We start from the raw sequence: 19,816 nt of genomic DNA, 5'->3' as shown, positions 1-19,816 counted from the left end.
AAGCAACACAACACAAATTGGCACAAAATACAACATTTTATTTTACAATAAATTCTTAATGGCACATTACATAACGAAATATACATATACATGTTTAGGCTTTTTAAATTAACATTTCCTTTCATTTGACCTCTTTCATTAATTTAATCTGCAATTACATTTTTACATAACATCAATAGCAAAAGATAAAATCAATAAATTATGGCCTTATTAACAGAGAGTAGGCTGAGGGGCACTTGTGGATGCCCTCTACAAACTGAAAGACTAGTTCCTATATAACTTTCTGCCCTGCTCAACTTTCTGAGTTTTTGTGTACCAATAACAGAACTCCAGTCACAAATATTCCAGCAATAGGAATGAACCTCTATACAGCTATAGTGCATGGATATTCTCCCAAACTCAAATATAGTTGACTGATTTGGTCACATCAATGGAGACCTTACCATTTTGATGCGTTCCTGGGTGAACACATTCACACATGATTTGTTTATAATCATATAGCTTGCAACAAAGTAAAGCGATCATATATTTTGGAACTACAATGCACTAACATTGTTTTGAGGTTTGTAAGATCAAATGTTTTTGCTATTTGCTTCTACTTAAGACTGAAAAATGAACCATCAAAATCACAAGGCATTCAATCACAGTTCCAAAATATGTAAGATCCCTTTAAAATATTATCTTGCCAATTATTTATTTTTAGAGAAATGTTAGTGAGAGAAAAAACATTGTGAAATGACTTTAACTACTGAAAATGATTTCCATGGAGCAGTCTGTGTTTCTCAGCTATGCACCCTTTATAAGCATACATGTTTTCAATTAACATTGATTCATTGGGTGAAATACAACTGGCTGTTTATATAAGGACATGTGAGAAGCAGACCTCGGTTCAAATGCTACATGAAACCTTTTCAAATACGTTATTTGTGCTTGAATAAGCTTGCCTGGCTTAATGGACCAATACAATAGTCCCAAAACTGCAAACCAGGCAGGCTAGAGCACACACTCAAATCATTTGAAAGATTTCAAATAGTATTTGAACCCAGGTCTGGATTCATCAGACACCCACAGCTAAACATAAACATAAACCAAATCCAAACTCTCTGCTCAAACTCTCACATAGTGAGAAGCACATGGAAAGTGAAAGGGTTTCAGATAGATTGTAATGCGCGACTTTGGCTAAATTAAGCTTGTGACAGAGCGCAATGGCATTTTTCTTTTCATGTGAGCAAATCTCCACAAATAGAGCACTTGGTTTATGAGGGTCAAGTCCCTTCCTTCTGCGGCTTAAGACAAACTTGATCACTACAATACTGTTTGATGAGGATTGAGCCATATAGATAAATACCGTATCTATCAATTCCGTGTCAATTCAGGAAGTCAACAAAAATTCCAATTCCTTATTGTCCTCAATGTATTCCTCTGAGATTAAAAATATAAGTAGTTTAATTGAAATGGAACTGACCCCAACCCTAGCAACCCTAGAATCTATGCAGTATCTAAATACTGTATCTATCTCTATTGTGAATTGATCCACTCTATTGACCTGCATTGACTGTACTGTGTGTGAGGCCAGAGGGGAAGACGACCAGCATTACAACAGGTGACTCAAAAAGAAGCGAAACTACTGCAGGAAGAACTCCTTGTTAGGCAATAGACTAACTGTCCCCAGACAGACAAACTGGGGCAAAGACAAGAGAGACATTTCCCATGGTTAACAACATCCGTTTCTGAAGGCCAGTACCACAACTTACACCATCCTGGACCCATATATGGAGATCGTAACAGAAGAGGACCACAATGAACAATCGCTGTAATCTGAGAGATGAGTGCAGCGAAAAAGTGACCTATAACCACAGTTTCATAAATCAATGACGATGAATGTTGTGAGGTTAAAGGCCCTGTGCAATCAAACACTAGCTTTTCCTGTAAAAAGAAAGGAGGAAGAGTGCCTTGGTCCTCCTTTCTTTTTGATGACCAACTCGCCCCTTTTACCAAAGAGCACCTTCTGTCTCCCAACATTTACTATTGTGTACCTTAGTAGCGCTTCCCTTCCTCCTCTTTCTACTAGCTTTTCCTGTGTTCTATATATATTTCCACACTATGAGGTTGGAATAATACTGTGAAATTGTGAAAATTATGATAATGCCCTTTAAGTGTAATATCTGTTTGAAAAGCCCTGAAATTTCTGCCTGTTTAGGTGGGATGGAGTTCTGGCCTTCCATGGTGACATTACCATGCAGTACATTGGTTAATAGACCAATAAGAAAGAGAGTTCCAAACCTCTCTGCCAATAACAGCTAGTTTTCAGTTTTCCCCTCCCCACTCCCAGATAGTCCTAGCAAAATTCTTGCTTGAGAAATTGCCCTTTGCTAAAGAGCTATTTTTGTTTATTTTTGACCATTTGTTAACAATCTCAGTAAGGTACTTTATTGTTACCCAGAAATTATATTATATTGAGATAAAATGCCTGCATTGGACCTTTAAACCTTGCCTTGTCTACTTGTTGTATGAGGTTAATGTTACAGATGAGTATTTCAGCAACACATGGCGCCTAGCCTCTCACTGTGAGCTATTTCTGTACCAGACACATCGAGAGAGAGAGAGAGAGAGAGAGAGAGAGAGAGAGAGAGAGAGAGAGAGAGAGAGAGAGAGAGAGAGCACTGAGAGGACTCACAGGATTATCCCTCCTTTCCAGCTCAGTATCTGTCTGCATGTGTGCTCTTATGCACTAGCTAATCCACTTAATTCCCTTTAGTCATGAAGTTAAGTACATTTTGTGATTCCATTGTGATGCGTTGGTGATGTTGTGGATGTTTTTTGCTCCAACAGTGTTGTCCCTTTTTTGGAAAATCCAGATTTCTATTCGGACTGCAATAGAAAATAACATAAATGTCCCATTACAACAACATCATCATCATCATCATCATCATCATCATCATCATCATCATCGTCATCTCTATTCTAATGAGGGATCAAGCTGATAGATACTACAGACAAGAGATGAGGGATGCAGAGCAGAACCAGCAGTGAAGGGACTGTGATACAGGACCCAGCTCAGAGCAGACCCAGCAGTGAAGGGACTGTGATACAGGACCCAGCTCAGAGCAGAACCAGCAGTGAAGGGACTGTGATACAGGATCCAGCTCAGAGCAGACCCAGCAGTGAAGGGACACTGATACAGGACCCAGCTCAGAGCAGACCCAGCAGTGAAGGGACTGTGATACAGGACCCAGCTCAGAGCAGACCCAGCAGTGAAGGGACTGTGATACAGGACCCAGCTCAGAGCAGAACCAGCAGTGAAGGGACACTGATACAGGACCCAGCTCAGAGCCGAACCAGCAGTGAAGGGACTGTGATACAGGACCCAGCTCAGAGCAGAACCAGCAGTGAAGGGACTGTGATACAGGACCCAGCTCAGAGCAGACCCAGGAGTGAAGGGACTGTGATACAGGACCCAGCTCAGAGCAGAACCAGCAGTGAAGGGACTGTGATACAGGACCCAGCTCAGAGCAGACCCAGGAGTGAAGGGACTGTGATACAGGACCCAGCTCAGAGCAGACCCAGGAGTGAAGGGACTGTGATACAGGACCCAGCTCAGAGCAGACCCAGCAGTGAAGAGACTGTGATACAGGATCCAGCTCAGAGCAGAACCAGCAGTGAAGGGACACTGATACAGGACCCAGCTCAGAGCAGACCCAGCAGTGAAGGGACTGTGATACAGGACCCAGCTCAGAGCAGAACCAGCAGTGAAGGGACTGTGATACAGGACCCAGCTCAGAGCAGAACCAGCAGTGAAGGGACTGTGATACAGGACCCAGCTCAGAGCAGAACCAGCAGTGAAGGGACTCTGATACAGGACCCAGCTCAGAGCAGAACCAGCAGTGAAGGGACTGTGATACAGGACCCAGCTCAGAGCAGACCCAGCAGTGAAGGGACTGTGATACAGGACCCAGGTCAGAGCAGAACCAGCAGTGAAGGGACTGTGATACAGGACCCAGCTCAGAGCAGACCCAGCAGTGAAGGGACTGTGATACAGGACCCAGCTCAGAGCAGTACCAGCAGTGAAGGGACTGTGATACAGGACCCAGCTCAGAGCAGAACCAGCAGTGAAGGGACTGTGATACAGGACCCAGCTCAGAGCAGAACCAGCAGTGAAGGGACTGTGATACAGGACCCAGCTCAGAGCAGAACCAGCAGTGAAGGGACTGTGATACAGGACCCAGCTCAGAGCAGAACCAGCAGTGAAGGGACTGTGATACAGGACCCAGCTCAGAGCAGAACCAGCAGTGAAGGGACTGTGATACAGGACCCAGCTCAGAGCAGACCCAGCAGTGAAGGGACTGTGATACAGGACCCAGGTCAGAGCAGAACCAGCAGTGAAGGGACTGTGATACAGGACCCAGGTCAGAGCAGAACCAGCAGTGAAGGGACTGTGATACAGGACCCAGCTCAGAGCAGAACCAGCAGTGAAGGGACTGTGATACAGGACCCAGCTCAGAGCAGAACCAGCAGTGAAGGGACTGTAATACAGGACCAAGCTACTGTCCCTGATGCTATATCCACCTATCAAATCCTAATGTCTCTGGAGAAGAGCAGTGGGTCACTTCAAGACTGCATTCACTGAGCAGTGTGTTTATCACACATGCAGCACAGTAGACCAGGGTAGAGTAGAATAGAGTACAGTACAGTGTATAGTAAAGTATAGTATATAGTACAGTGCAGTATAGTATAGTACAGTACAGTACAGTTCGGTACAGTATAGTACCGTACAGCATAGTACAGTGAGACATCACTTACTGTTGTGGCGTGACTCATCTTGTCAAAGCGGAACTTTAAGTTTGACCTGGGAGACATCTTACTCTTTACATCTGGAGGGAGAATAAGACAAAGCCTCCGTTAACAGAGGAATACATACTCTATGATTGAGTGTCAATCACACACAGAGGATGAGAAAACATACTCGAGGACAATAAAGTAAGTAACACGTGTGCTTCCTGATAGTTCAAGTAAAGAATGTCAACAAACCCACCATTGGAATCTACAGTGTAAGAGATGGATACAGAGGGGCATAGAGACCTATATAACAGAGATGCTCGAGTGTAGAGTAACCCTGATGACTTGCTGAATGCCTAGACTTCAGCCCAAAGGGCTAACATGGTCTTGTGGTGTGCAGGAGACCCGGGTTTGGATCCCAGTCAGTCACACCTAGGTGTTGTGTAGTGTATCAGTCTGTGGGTGTTTACCAGGGTGTTTACCTGTGGGACTGCGACACATGATGAGGGGGGTGGCAGAGCCTTGGCTCTCCACGCTGAGGGAAGGGTAGGGGCTGAACACGGACGAGGAGGCTATGGATGGGTGGGTTCCCTGGGAGAGGAAGATGAGGAGGGAGAAGAGGAAGAGGGAAGGATGAAGAGGGAGACGAGGAAGGGGAAGATGAGGAAGAGCTGTCAGGGCGAGGGTAGTCATCCGTCTGTATCATTCTACGGTCACCACACACTACAGACTACACACCACACACTACAGACTACACACTACAGACTACACACCACACACTACAGAATACACACTACAGACTACACACCACACACTACAGACTACACACTACAGACTACACACTACAGACTACACACTACAGACTACACACTACAGACTACACACTACAGACTAGGGCTACTAACTCAAGGCCAACAGACTTCAGCTGGAATTATTACAGATGGTTGGTTTTCAGCACTGTGCTGCCGTTGTGCTCTTGAGCAAGGAACTTAACCCCCAAACTGCTCCAGAGGGGCACACAAATTCCAGCCTTCGGTTAACTGAGTTCTGTTCAACAGCAAAACTGTAAACTGAGCTGTTAACTGTTGAACAACAGTTTTCTTTGTGTGTAAACACTGATCTGTGTGTGTGTAATGTGTAATGTATGTAGGATACAATCATTCTCATCCTTTGCCAAGTGTTCGTGATTGACATCCAACGCAATATGATCCAAAGAGAGTGACAGAAACCATAATTGACTTAATCACCAGCTGTCATTGCATCATCTCAATTTATTCTCTCAGTACTGCCAAATCATCTCAAATCATTCCAACTGTGTCATTTGTTGATGCCTTCGTGCAGTTAATGATAAAACAAACATGGTCCTGATACAGCTCATCATTTTGGGTCCCACAACTTCTGAGCACCACAGGCCTATGATCTGCCCAATTATGTGCCAGAAGCACCCTGCCAGTCCTGATCCAAATGCTATGGCCCACCCAAGCCCACCCTGCCCCCCTGTCTCCCAGCCGACTGCCTCATTGTCCCCCCTGCCTCCCTACTCCCTAACCCTCTGTCCATCCTACACACGCCACCAGCACAATGCCTTCAGGGCCTCCCCAGTGGCTGCGGGCCCTCACAGTGTCAAGCTCCTCCAGGGCCTCTCCCTCCCCGGTGGTGCTGCTGAAGCTGCTGGTGCTGGAGGAGGAGCGGGAGATGTTGGGTCTGCTGCAGTCCTTCAGCTTGAGGAACGGCCTGGTGACAGGAGGTAGAGGAACAGCATTAGAAGAGAGGAGAAGAGATGAGAGGAGAGACGCGGGGAGGAGAGGGGACGGGAGGAGAGGAGAGGATGGGAGGAGAGGAGACGAGAGGGAAGGAGAGGAGAGGTTTACAGAGCACATGCACACATCATGCACACCTTGTGTTCATGTTCAGTGTTTTGTTTGTGGTTCATCTCACCTCTCCGGCGAACTGGGGTTGGACCACGTCTCTGACCTCCCTTCCTGTCCGAGCGGGCAGATGTCTGGGGTCTTTTGGTCACTGCAACAACATACGGACCAAGTTAGCCGATAGAACAAATAGACATTGACAAAACTAAAGCGTCAGTATTATGACCTGAATGCACAGCCCGGTCCCAGATCTGTTTGTGATGTCTTGCCAACTCCTGTGGTCATTGACAAAACGGCACAAACAGACTTGGGAACAGGCTCAGGAAAGCCTGCTGACCTCTGTGTGTGTCTGTCCGAGGGGCTCTCTGTGCTGGAGTGGAGGCGGGGGAAGAGGCCTGAACGACGCTTCACTGGACTCTTTAGGGGAGACTTGGCTGACAGCACTGGTGGCTGGAGAGAGACACCGGGTTAATAGCATTAACAAGCAGGCAATATACAGCATTAGGAGGCTGATAGAGCGTCATTAAGGCAGATTCTGGCTACATTGTGATCGACCAATACCCTTCTCATATAAAACAGTTGAAATTACATCAGCACACTGATAATATGGGGATATTACATGGATGTGACTGTTTGCAAAAGTACATATTGACATCATGACTCATTAGAGGACATTTCTGCAAAACGTGCAATTTACCAAGAGTATGTGCATGTCCATGTCCAGTTTCATTTATGTGTAAATATGACTTTATGACCTCTGCCCCCCCTCTCACCGTGAAGGTACTCTTTGTGCACTCGGTGCTCTGCGGCAGCCCCCCTCCACTCAAGCTGGCCGGGACCCCCCCTCCCACCCCAGGACTCCGGTGACGGTGGGACCCCACCATGGTCTCCATGGAGTGACTCCGGACGCGCATCGCACGCTAAGGGACGGGGACAGAGACGGGGACAGAGGAGGGGACAGAGGAGGGAGCGCGTTAGAAGGGAGCGGTGATGGAGTCGTCTCTGCACACAGCTGAGACAAGCACAGCGCCCCTGGATGCAGAGCATGTTGTGTGGTAAAGGTGCCTTGCTTAAGGGCCCAACACTAGAGGGAACATCTTAAGGATGTGAACCCAGCAGCCCTCCAGTTGCCAGATTAATTCACCCCATTTTTTCCACAGTGCACTTCTCCTACACAGAAGAATAAGGAGTGCAGTGCATGGATAGTGAGAGATATGACTGTAGTATTATCAGTGTTGGGGAGTAGTGAACTACAGTATATGTAGCTCAACTAGTAATTTAACTACATTTTGCAGTAGCTTGGTGTTAGTTGAACTAAGTTCTGATCTAGTAGTGTTTTCAGTAGTGTTTTACTTGTGGAACTACATGTCACGCCCTGATCTGTTTCACCTGTCTTTGTGCTTGTCTCCACCCCCTTCCGGGTGTCACCCATCTTCCCCATTATCCCCCGTGTATTTATACCTGTGTTCTCTGTTCGTCTGTTGCCAGTTCGTTTTGTTCGTAGAACCCACCAGCGGTTTTCCCCTTGCTCCTGTCTTGTCTAAGTTCCTGTTTTCTAGTTGTTCCCGGCTTTGACCTTTCTGCCTGTCCTGACCCTGAGCCTGCCTGCCGTCCTGTACCTTTGCCCCACCTATCTGGATTACTGACCTCTGCCTGCCCTTGACCTGCCTTTTGCCTGCCTTATGATAACGTGTCATCACCAGTAGGTCAGACTAAGGGAGATAGGGACAGTGTGTTTCAACGTTAGTCTCAATGGCATAAAACACAACAAGCACCTGAACACTGTTTACTGAGTGTTTCAATGTTTGGAGAAGCTTTCAATATGGGATATGCTTTGTTCTGTCTCTCAATTAGTATAACACAGTATCTGCGATGACAGGTAATAAACAGTGACTGCTGTTGTAGCGATGAGCACAGCACCCCCAGTGGTTGAATGAGTGGTATGCAACACACACCTCCACAATGCCTGTGAACAGACAGTGAGACACCATATGGTCAGAGAGGGAGGGTAGGGGAGGGAGAGAGAGATGGAGAGAGACGGGTAAGGGGGTACGATGATTAATACCCCTTAATCTCAATCAACAGCAGTGTGGTTGGAGGGAGGGAAAGACAGAGAGAGAGAGAGCGAGAGAGAGAGAGAAAGAGAGAGAGACAGAGACAGGAGGTAGAGAGAGAGAGGAGGTAGAGAGAGAAGAGAGAAAGAGAGAGGGGGAGAAAGAGCGATAGAGAGGGAGAGAGAGAGAGAGAGGAGGTAGAGAGAGAAGAGAGAGCAGGAGAGAGCGAGAGAGAAAGAGAGAGGGGGAGAAAGAGAGAGAGGGGGGGAGAAAGAGAGAGAGCGAGAGAGATAGACACAGAGAGAGATAGACAAAGAGAAAGACAGAGAGAGAGAGAGAAAGACAGAGAAAGAGAGAGGGGGAGAGAGAGAGAGAGAGAGAGAGAGAGAGAGAGAGAGAGAGAGAAGACAGAGAGAAAGAGAGAGAGGGGGGAGAGAGAGAAAGACAAAGAGAAAGAGAGAGAGAGAGAGAGAGAGAGAGAGAGAGAGGTTCAGACATGGCGTCAGATGATGAGGTAAAAAAAATGGTGTAAAAGAGTCACCTTGAAGGACTCCAGCAGTCCCCCATGGCCCCCATTCTCCAGCTTGTCCTCCTCCCCAGCCTGGCCTTGCCCCAGAGTAACTTGGGTCTGTCTGTGCAGCTCATCGTGAAGGTTATCCAGCAGCGCAGCTCGCGTCCGCCCCTACAACACACGCACAGACACACGCACACACAGATCCATAGAGACACACACAGATGCACAGAAGCAAACACACACACATGCAAAAAAACAACACCACAATGTATCATTTAAGAAGCAGTAGTAGAGGGGATTGCGATAGATGAAAGAGATTAAACAGCACATCCAGGGTGTCGAGTCATCTGCCCCTCTCACCTCTAGCTTGGCAAACTTGTCAGACTTGTAGCAGGCGTTCTCTGCATTGATCAGCTTTGTCAGGAGGAAGCCGCGGAACTCAGGACCCTGGGGAGAGACGAGAGGGGGAGGGGAGGGGGAGAGGTGACTTTCATCAGCACCATACTCGTCATCACCTGGTCGTCTGGAGTCGCTGGGACGGAAAGGACTGATACAGTGCCCTCAGAAAGTGTTCACACCCCTTACCCTTTTCCACATTTTGTTGTGTTACAGCCTGAATTTAAAACGGATTCAATTTAGATTTTGTGTCACTGGCCTATACACAAAATCCCCGATAATATGGAATTATGTTTCTATATTTAATTTGAAAATTGGGGGGGGGGGGGGGGTTCATGCCCTCTTCACGACTGTCTTGGTGTGTGATAGTGGACCATGATAGTTTGTTGGAACCAAGGAACTTGAAACTCTCGACCCGCCCCACTACAGCCCAGTTGATGTGAATGGGGACGTGTTCGGCCCTCCTTTTCCTGTAGTCCTCGATCAGCTCCTTTGTCTTGCTCACGTTGAGGGAGAGGTTATTGTCCTGGCACCACACGGCCAGGTCTCTGACCTCCTCCCTATAGGCTGTCTCATCGTTGTCGGTGATCAGGCCGACCACTGTTGTGACGTCAGGGAGTACAGGAGAGGACTAACAATGCACCCCTGTGGGGCCCCCATGTTGAGGATCAGCGTGGCAGACATGTTGTTGCCTACCCTTACCACCTGGGGGCGACCAGTCAGGAAGTCCAGGATCCAGTTGCAGAGGGAGGTGTTTAGTCCCAGGGTCCTTAGCTTAGTGATGAGCTTTGTGGGCACTATAGTGTTGTAGTCAAGCTGAGCTGTAGTCAATAAACAGCATTCTCACATAGGTGTTCCTTTTGTCCAGGTGGGAAAGGGCAGTGTGGAGTGCGATTGAGATTGCGTTATCTGTGGATCTGTTGAGGCAATATGCTAATTGGAGCGGGTCTAGAGTTTCCGGGATGATGGTGCTGATGTGAGCCAAGACCAGCCGTTCAAAGCACTTCATGGCTACCAACATGACTGCTACAGGGCGGTAGTCATTTAGGTAGGTTACCTTCGCTTTCTTGGGCACAGGGACTATGGTGGTCTGCTTGAAACATGTAGATCCGCGCATGCTCTGAGTACACGTCCTGGTAATCCATCTGGCCCTGCGACCTTGTGAATGTTGACCTGTTTAAAGGTCTTGCTCACATCGGCTACGGAGAGCATGATCACACAGTCATCCGAAACAGCTGGTGGACTCATGTATGCTTCAGTGTTGCTTGCCTCGAAGCGAGCATAGAAGGCATTTAGCTTTTTATGCTTGCTTTTTACATTTTTTACAAGTCACATAATAAGTTGCAAGGACTCTGTGTACAATAATAGTGTTTAACATGATTTTTGAATGACTACCTCATCTCTGTACACCACACATACAATTATCTGTAAGGTCCCTCAGTCGAGCAGTGAATTTTAAACACAGATTCAACCACAAAGACCAGGGAGGTTTACCAATTCCTCGCATAGATGGGCACATTGGTAGATGGGTAAAAACAAAGCAGACATTGAATATCCCTTTGAGGATGGTGAAGTTATTAATTACACTTTGAATGGTGTATCAATACACCCAGTCACTACAAAGATACAAGTGTCCTTCTGTCACGACTTCCGCCGAAGTCGGTTCCTCTCCTTGTTCGGGCGGCGCTCGCCATCGCCGGTCTTCTAGCCATCATCGATCCACTTTTCATTTTCCATTTGTTTTGTCTTGTCTTCTCACACACCTGGTCTCAAGTTCCCTCATTACATGTTGTGTATTTAACCCTCTGTTCCCCCCCATGTCTTTGTGCGGAATTGTTTATTGTAAGTGCATGTGCACGTTTTCTCTGGTGCGCGACGGGTTTTGTACCCATTTGTTTGTGGTTCTGGTTACCGGTGGTTTTATGAATTAAACTGCTCCTTTGATTACCAAGTTTTGCTCTCCTGCGCCTGACTTCCCTGCCGCCAGTTATGCACTCCCTTACACCTTCCCAACTCATTTGCCAGAGAGGATGAAAACCTCTCAAGGATTTCACCATGAGGCCAATGGTGACTAAAACAGTTACAGAGTTTAATGGCAGTAATAGGAGAAAATTGAGGATGGATCAACAACATTGTAGTTACTCTACAATACTAACCTAAATGAAAGAGTGAAAAGAAGGAAGCCTGTACAGAATAAAAATATTCCAAAACATGAATCCTGTTTGCAACAAGGCAATAAAGTAATACTGCAACAAATGTGGCAAAGCAATTCACTTCTTGTCCTGAATACAAAATGTCATGTTTGGAGCAAATCCAACACAACACATCACCGAGTACTACTCTTCATATTTTCAAGCATGGTGGTGGCTGCATCATGTTATGGGTATGATTGTCATCGGCAAGGACTAGGGAGGATAAAATAATAATACATTGGAATAGTGCGAAGCACAGGCAAAATCATAAAGGAAAACCTGGTTCAGTCTGCTTTCCAACCGACACTGGGAAACAAATTCTCCTTTTAGCAGGACACTGACCTAAAACACAAGGCAAAATATACACTGGAGGTGCTTACCAAGACGACATTGAATGTTCCTGAGTGGCCTAGTTACAGTTTTGACTTAAATCGGCGTGAAAATCTATGGCATGACTTGAAAATGGCAAATATGCAAATATTGTACAACCCAGGTGTGCAAAGCCCTTAGAGACTTGTCCAGAAAGACTCAGCTGTAATTGCTGCCAAAGGTGATTCTAACATGTCTTCACTCAGGGGTGTGAATACTTATGTAAATTAGATATTTCTGTATTTCATTTTCAATACATTTGGCAAAACTTTTTAAACATGTTTTCACTTTGTCATGGGGTATTGTGTGTAGATAGATGGGTGTGAAAAAACATAATTGTATCCATTTCTAATTCAGGCTGTAACACAGCATGTGGCGTAAAGCAAGCATTATGAATACTTTATGAATACATTGTATAACGGCAAGTTTATCATCAAACTCTCACTGTAAATAACAGCGGGAAACTTGAACTCTCCCTCCATCTCTCGCTCTCCCTGTGTATTTTATCCCTCTCCTTCCATCTCTTTCTTTCTGTATCTTTTTCTGTAATTCTCTCTCTCTTACTTACCTTCTTGAAGACCGCTGGATTGGGGAGAGGTGGGCCAAACGGAGGTACATCCTCCCTCGCTGTAACAGACACCTGCCAACAGAAAGCAATTGATGTCACCCATTTACTGTGTGGATAGTCTGGCTTATGTAATTCTAACAGTATTGCTTCTGTTCCTCTGCACACATTGACAACAGTCACCCTCGAAGCATCGTTCCCTTTCGCACCACAAAAGCCGCGGTCCTTGCAGAGCAAGGCAAGCAACTACTTCAAGGTCTCTGAGTGAGTGACGTCACCGATTGAAACGCTACTAGCGCGCACCGCTAACTAGCTAGCCATTTCACACCGGTTACATAATATCCATGCCTTAAAGACCCACTCCGTAATAAAAAATGAAAAACGGCTTTGCAAATATCACATAGTGAGCCTGTTAGGTTCGTAGTAGGCTGTAGCACAGACCTTGTATGTAGTGTGTTCAGTACCAGGATTCTCCACCTGCACCAGCACATACGCATGGAGGAAGTTGGAGGCGATCATGTCAGGCACAAAGGGTGTGGCATCTTCCTGGAAGACCGCCGCCACGATGTCATTTCCTATGTGCCTCTTCCTCTGGAGCTGAGGGAATAAGAGGATAGCGTTTTGTAAACACCTTGTTCTACAGTATTATTAGTCACAATTATTAGAGGCAAAATGTACAGGAATGGTGTGAGGGATGAGGAAACAGAGGGTGTTTATGAGTGACATACACACGTACACACTCACAAAACACCTACTGTGACCACTATTACTATGCTGTATGTTGTGTAGCGTGTTCAGGACCTGTTGTATGTCTCCCTCAGTGAAGGGTAGTTTAGTGGAGACGTGGAACATCATCTCTCTCTGTCTGAAGACGGTGTAGACAGACTCAGAGCCTGTCTGACCGTGAGATACGTCCAGACCCCCACGGAACCTAGGAGCACAGTGACAACACAATATGATTAGCATTACCATTACATTCAATTATTGGGTAGGGCAAGGAGCATTTCCTGATAACGTGACAGGGAAACTCCTGGCCCTACTCATGATGAATGGTAGCAGAGTAGCAGTATATATAGTCAAAGTCCTGCATTTCTCTCTTTCACTCCCTCTATCCCCCCTCTCTACCTCTCTCTCTCTCTCAGTATCAGAGCAGTAGTAGAGTTGTCTCTGTCTCTCTCGCTTTCGCTCTCCCCATCTCTCTCTCAATTCAATTTCGATTCAATTTAAGGGCTTTATTGGCATGGGGAACATTTGTTAATATTGCCAAAGCAAGTGAAGTAGATAATAAACAAAAGTGAAATAAACAATAAGAATTAACAGTAAACATTACACTCACAAAAGTTCAAAAAGAATAAAGACATTTCAAATGTCATATTATGTATATATACAGTGTGTTAACGATATGCAAATAGTTAAGTACAAAAGGGAAAATAATTTCACATAAATATGGGTAGTATTTACAATGGTCTTTGTTCTTCGCTAGTTGCCCTTTTCTTGTGGCAACAGGTCACACATCCTGTTGCTGTGATGGCACACTGTGGTATTTCACCCAGAAGATATGGGAATTTATCAAAATTGGGTTTGTTTAAGAATTCTTTGTGGATCTGTGTAATCTGAGGAAAATATGTGTCTCTAAAATGGTCATACATTTGGCAGAAGGTTAGGAAGTGCAGCTCAGTTCCACTTCATTTTGTGGGCAGTGTGCACATAGCCTGTCTCTCCCTCCCTCGCAGTAGTAGAGTTGTCTCTGTCTCTCCCTCCCTCTCTCTCTCTCTCTCGTAGTAAAGTTGTATCAGTGTCTCTCACCCCTTAAAGTCGTTCAGCTCTATGTTGTCTCCCAGAACACTGAGGAACTCCCGGAAGGCTGGCGTCTCCTCGTTGTTCCCAAACAACTCCTCCTCTGACGTCTGGGATGGAGCGATGAGAGGAGAGAGGGATGAAGGGAGAAGATTAAAAGGGAGAGATGTTAATGCAGGTTACAGGGCAAAAATAAATAGCATGGGATTGATAAGGAAAAAACTGAAACCCCATTTGGCAATAGAAACCTGCATATCACACTCACCTGACCAAACTTCTGGTAGATGACACCAAACTTAAAGGTGTTGTTCACTTCATGTTCGTCATAACCTACTATCAATTGAGAGCCCTGAAACCAAAACAACAACATTATAAGGATGTGTATATACATACAGTTGAAGTCGGAAGTTTACATACACTTAGGTTGGAGTCATTAAAACTCTTTTTTCAACCACTCCACAAATTTCTTGTTAACAAACTTAGTTTTGGTAAGTCGGTTGGGACAATCTACTTTGTGCATGACACATGTCATTTTTACAACAATTGTTTACAGACAGATTATTTCACTTATAATTCACTGTATCACAATTCCAGTGGGTCAGAAGTTTACATACACTAAGTTGACTGTGCCTTGAAACAGCTTGGAAAATTCCAGAAAATGATGTCATGGCTTTAGAAGCTTCTGATAGGCTAATTGACATCATTTGAATCAATTGGAGGTGTACCTGTGGATGTATTTCAAGGCCTACCTTCAAACTCAGTGCCTCTTTGTTTGACATCATGGGAAAATCAAAAGAAATCAGCCAAGACCTCAGAAAAAAAATTGTAGACCTCCACAAGTCTGGCTCATCCTTGGGAGCAATTTCCAAACGCCTGAAGGTACCACGTTCATCTGTACAAACAATAGTACGCAAGTATAAACACCATGGGACCATGCAGCCGTCATACCGCTCAGGAAGGAGACGTGTTCTGTCTCGTAGCGATGAACGTACTTTGGTGTGAAAAGTGCAAATCAATCCCAGAACAACAGCAAAGGACCTTGTGAAGATGCTGGAGGAAACACGTACAAAAGTATTTATATCCACAGTAAAACGAGTCCTATATCGACATAACGTGAAATGCCGCTCAGCAAGGTAGAAGCCACTGCTCCAAAACCGCCATAAAAAAAGCCAGACTATGGTTTGCAACTGCACATGGGGACAAAGATTGTACTTTTTGGAGAAATGTCCTCTGTTTGGAGGAAAAAGGGGGAGGCTTGCAAGCCGAAGAACACCATCCCAACCGTGAAGCACGGGGGTGGCAGCATCATGTTGTGGGGGTGCTTTTCTGCAGAACGGACTGGTGCACTTCACAAAATAAATGGCATCATGAGGAAGAAAAATTATGTGGATATACTGAAGCAACATCTCAAGACATCAATCAGGAAGTTAAAGCTTGGTCGCAAATGGGTCTTCCAAATGGACAACGACCCCAAGCATACTTCCAAAGTTGTGGCAAAATGGGTTAAGGACAACAAAGTCAAGGTATTGGAGTGGCCATCACAAAGCCCTGACCTCAATCCTATAGAAAATGTGTTGGCAGAACTGAAAAAGTGTGTGCGAGCAAGGAGGCCTTCAAACCTGACTCAGTTACACCAGCTCTGTTAGGAGGAATGGGCCAAAATTCACTCAACTTATTGTGGGAAACTTGTGGAATGCTACCCAAAACGTTTGACCCAAGTTGAACAATTTAAAGGCAATGCTGCCAAATACTAATTGAGTGTATGTAAACTTCTGACCCACTGGGAATGTGATGAATAAATAAAAGCTGAAATTATCATTATCTCTACTATTATTCTGACATCTCACATTCTTAAAATAAATTGGTGATCTTAACTGCCCTAAGACAGGGTATTGTGAAAAATGTAGTTTAAATGTATTTGGCTAAGGTGTCCGACTTCAACTGTATAATATCCAGTTATGTGATAAAGTCCCTCCATAACTCGGGCAGACATTTATACTATATATACAAAAGTATGTGGACACCCATTCAAATGAGTGGATTTGGCTATTTTAGCCACACCCATTGCTGACAGGGCTATAAAATCGAGCACACAGCCATGCAATCTCCATAGACAAACATTGGCAATAGAATGGCCTTACTGGAGAGCTCAGTGACTTTCAAAATGGCACCGTCTTAAGATGCCCCCTTTTCAACAAGTCATTTTGTCAGATTTCTTCCCTGCTAGAGCTGCCCCGGTCAACTGTAAATGCTGTTATTGTGAAGTAGAAACGTCTAGGAGCAATAACGGCTCAGCCGCGAAGTGGTAGGCCACACAAGCTCACAGAACGGGATCGCCGAGTGCTGAAGCACGTAGGACATAAAATGTTTTTCTTGGTTCGGGCAAGGCCCCTTAGTTCGAGTGAAGGGAAATATTAACGCTACAGCGTACAATGACATTCTAGACGATTCTGTGCTTCCAACTTTGTGGCAACAGTTTGGGGAAGGCCCTTTCCTGTTTCAGCATGACAATTCCCCTGTGAACAAAGCGAGGTCCAATGGTTTGTCAAGATCAGTGTGGAAGAACTTGACTGGCCTGCACAGAGCTCTGATCTCAACCTAATCGAACGCCTTTGGGATGAATTGGAACGCTGACTGCGAGCCAGGCCTAATCGTACAACATCATTGCCCGACCTGATTAATGCTCTTGTGGCTGAATGGAAGCAAGTCCCTGCAGCAATGTTCCAACATCTAGGGGAAAGCCTTCCCGGAAGAGAGGACATTGTGAAAGCAGCAAAGGGGGGAAACAACTCCATATTAATGCCCATGATTTTGGAATGAGATGTTCGACAAGCAGATGTCCACATACTTTTGGTCAGGTAGTATATGTCTATCACGTCTGGGGAGGTCAGGGTTGGCACCAAACGGAAAGAAACTGACTAAAACAGCAAGGGACGACTTGGACTTGTCTAATAAGTCTGCAAAATGTTTTCCATTGCATGCCCTAATGAATATGACCCAGGACCACAGTGGGTTGATTGTGGCCCTTTTGAAAGGCAGTCAGCTGCGACCAGTGTGGAATGGGCAGTCTGAGCAGACTGTCATAATAACAGATGAGTTCTACAGGACCCGGAGCAGAGGCACAACAAGCAGCTCCATCATCCAAAGGACCTCTGATGTGATGAACAGGTCCTGGATCAGATCTGTCTTTAGCACTGCCTTCACCACATCAGTTAGAGAGAACAGGTTGGTCAGGCTGTATAGTGGACCAGGTGGAAGTTGGATCATGTTCATTAGGCAGCAAACGGAAGAAAAGGGACTTAAAAAGGGAGAGACTACCTGGGCTTGTCCAATAAGATACACTTGGGTTCCATTGCAAAACGTTTTGAAAATGCTGCATGCCCCCATAGAAATAAAATGGCTAGAAAATGATGTATACTTCTAGAGCATGACCTCATGAATGTCCCTGGTTCTATGGCTACTGTGGTAGAGGTGGAAGCGCCTGGCTGAAAGGAAACTGTGGAGCAGACTCACTCTGGGGTACAGGACCGGGTTGAACTTCAGGCCAGTCACGTCGTCACAGAGGAGCTGAAACACAGGCAGACAGACAGATACGGATCCATTTGAAACCACAGTGCAGAAAGAAATCCATTTAAGGTTAAAGGGGCAATCTGTTATTGGAACATCCCTTATTGGACTGTTAAATTAATTACAATATATGTATAAATGAATCATGAGCTTATTTCAACTGTCTTACCGCATCAGAAGCCAAAAGCTTGTTTTACTTCATTGTTTGTAAACAATGTAATTGTTAACAAACACTGTATAGTTTCAACACATGTTTAAAACGATAATTTTCATCTCATGGTCAGTCTATATATTTGAAAGTGGTTACATTTCTTCAGCCCCAGCCTCAGCTGTTTACCAAAACAGTGGCGGGCTGTCAGCATTGTTGATATTTGAAATCCAGATCGCCACTTTACATGGAGCACATGTTGCATTGAGGGAACATGTGGTACTTGCTGGTGCTTAGGTCAGTCCTCCTTACCTTGGCTATCTGGGGCACGCTGGGAAGCTGGTTGAGGCCTGCCAGAGAGATCCTGTCATGATGTGTCTTTGTCCTCGACCTGGGTGATGATTGTGGAAAAACAGTATCAATAACCACATCTTAAAACAGGTAGGCTGTGTGCACATTGCACATACATACTTCCTATATCTACAGTGAAAGTTCTGGCTACCGGTTACATGATAAGTGTGTAAAGGGTGTAAATCCACATTCATAAGGTAGGAGTAGTGTGACTAGAACATGGCTTCAGACCCAACATAGGCCCACTGGACACAGTCTGCTGTGGCTGTATTTATGGGTCCAGGCCAGGGCAGATTCTGCATCCCTACTGGAACTCCTGGCCCTACTGTATGTTATTATATGACTGTAGTTACCTGAGCATGAAGGAGGAACTCCTGGCCCTACTGTATGTTATTATATGACTGTAGTTACCTGAGCATGAAGGAGGAGCTCCTGGCCCTACTGTATGTTATTATATGACTGTAGTTACCTGAGCATGAAGGAGGAACTCCTGGCCCTACTGTATGTTATTATATGACTGTAGTTACCTGAGCATGATGGAGGAACTCCTGGCCCTACTGTATGTTATTATATGACTGTAGTTACCTGAGCATGAAGGAGGAACTCCTGGCCCTACTGTATGTTATTATATGACTGTAGTTACCTGAGCATGAAGGAGGAACTCCTGGCCCTACTGTATGTTATTATATGACTGTAGTTACCTGAGCATGATGGAGGAACTCCTGGCCCTACTGTATGTTATTATATGACTGTAGCTACCTGAGAATGATGGAGGAACTCCTGGCCTTAGTGTAGTTACCTGGGAATGATGGAGGAACACCTGGCCCTAGTGTAGTTACCTGGGAATGATGGAGGAACTCCTGGCCCTAGTGTAGTTACCTGGGAATGATGGAGGAACTCCTGGCCCTAGTGTAGTTACCTGAGAATGATGGAGGAAATCCTGGCCCTAGTGTAGTTACCTGAGAATGATGGAGGAACTCCTGGCCCTAGTGTAGTTACCTGAGAATGATGGAGGAACTCCTGGCCCTAGTGTAGTTACCTGAGAATGATGGAGGAAGTCCTGGCCCTAGTGTAGTTACCTGAGAATGATGGAGGAACTCCTGGCCCTAGTGTAGTTACCTGAGAATGATGGAGGAAGTCCTGGCCCTAGTGTAGTTACCTGAGAATGATGGAGGAACTCCTGGCCCTAGTGTAGTTACCTGAGAATGATGGAGGAACT

General features: G+C 45.4%; 1 protein-coding gene across 9 annotated transcripts in view; it reads right to left on the bottom strand.

The window, feature by feature from the left end:
• Positions 1-17: 17 nt before the first annotated feature.
• The window catches only part of LOC106612653 (rap1 GTPase-activating protein 2), a 94,314-nt gene continuing 74,515 nt past the window's right edge, over positions 18-19,816 (bottom strand). For all 9 annotated transcript variants that reach the window (XM_014214031.3, XM_014214029.3, XM_045724417.2 and 6 more), the window contains 16 exons: positions 18,559-18,637; positions 18,045-18,098; positions 14,797-14,880; positions 14,541-14,641; positions 13,536-13,665; positions 13,176-13,331; positions 12,738-12,809; positions 9,573-9,659; positions 9,240-9,380; positions 7,418-7,564; positions 6,982-7,094; positions 6,715-6,795; positions 6,396-6,510; positions 5,259-5,367; positions 4,801-4,871; positions 18-2,871 (listed from right to left, as the gene is read on the bottom strand). In XM_014214031.3, coding sequence (XP_014069506.1) covers positions 2,863-2,871; positions 4,801-4,871; positions 5,259-5,367; positions 6,396-6,510; positions 6,715-6,795; positions 6,982-7,094; positions 7,418-7,564; positions 9,240-9,380; positions 9,573-9,659; positions 12,738-12,809; positions 13,176-13,331; positions 13,536-13,665; positions 14,541-14,641; positions 14,797-14,880; positions 18,045-18,098; positions 18,559-18,637 — 1,549 coding nt within the window. In that variant the 3' untranslated portion in view covers positions 18-2,862. The remainder of the gene's footprint in view (positions 2,872-4,800; positions 4,872-5,258; positions 5,368-6,395; positions 6,511-6,714; positions 6,796-6,981; positions 7,095-7,417; positions 7,565-9,239; positions 9,381-9,572; positions 9,660-12,737; positions 12,810-13,175; positions 13,332-13,535; positions 13,666-14,540; positions 14,642-14,796; positions 14,881-18,044; positions 18,099-18,558; positions 18,638-19,816) is intronic.

Source organism: Salmo salar, chromosome 09, assembly GCF_965601325.2.
Source record: "Salmo salar chromosome 09, fSalSal1, whole genome shotgun sequence".
Taxonomy (NCBI): domain Eukaryota; kingdom Metazoa; phylum Chordata; class Actinopteri; order Salmoniformes; family Salmonidae; genus Salmo; species Salmo salar.
The sequence above is the reverse complement of the archived record's forward strand: the minus strand, read 5'-3'. Positions and strand labels throughout refer to the sequence as shown.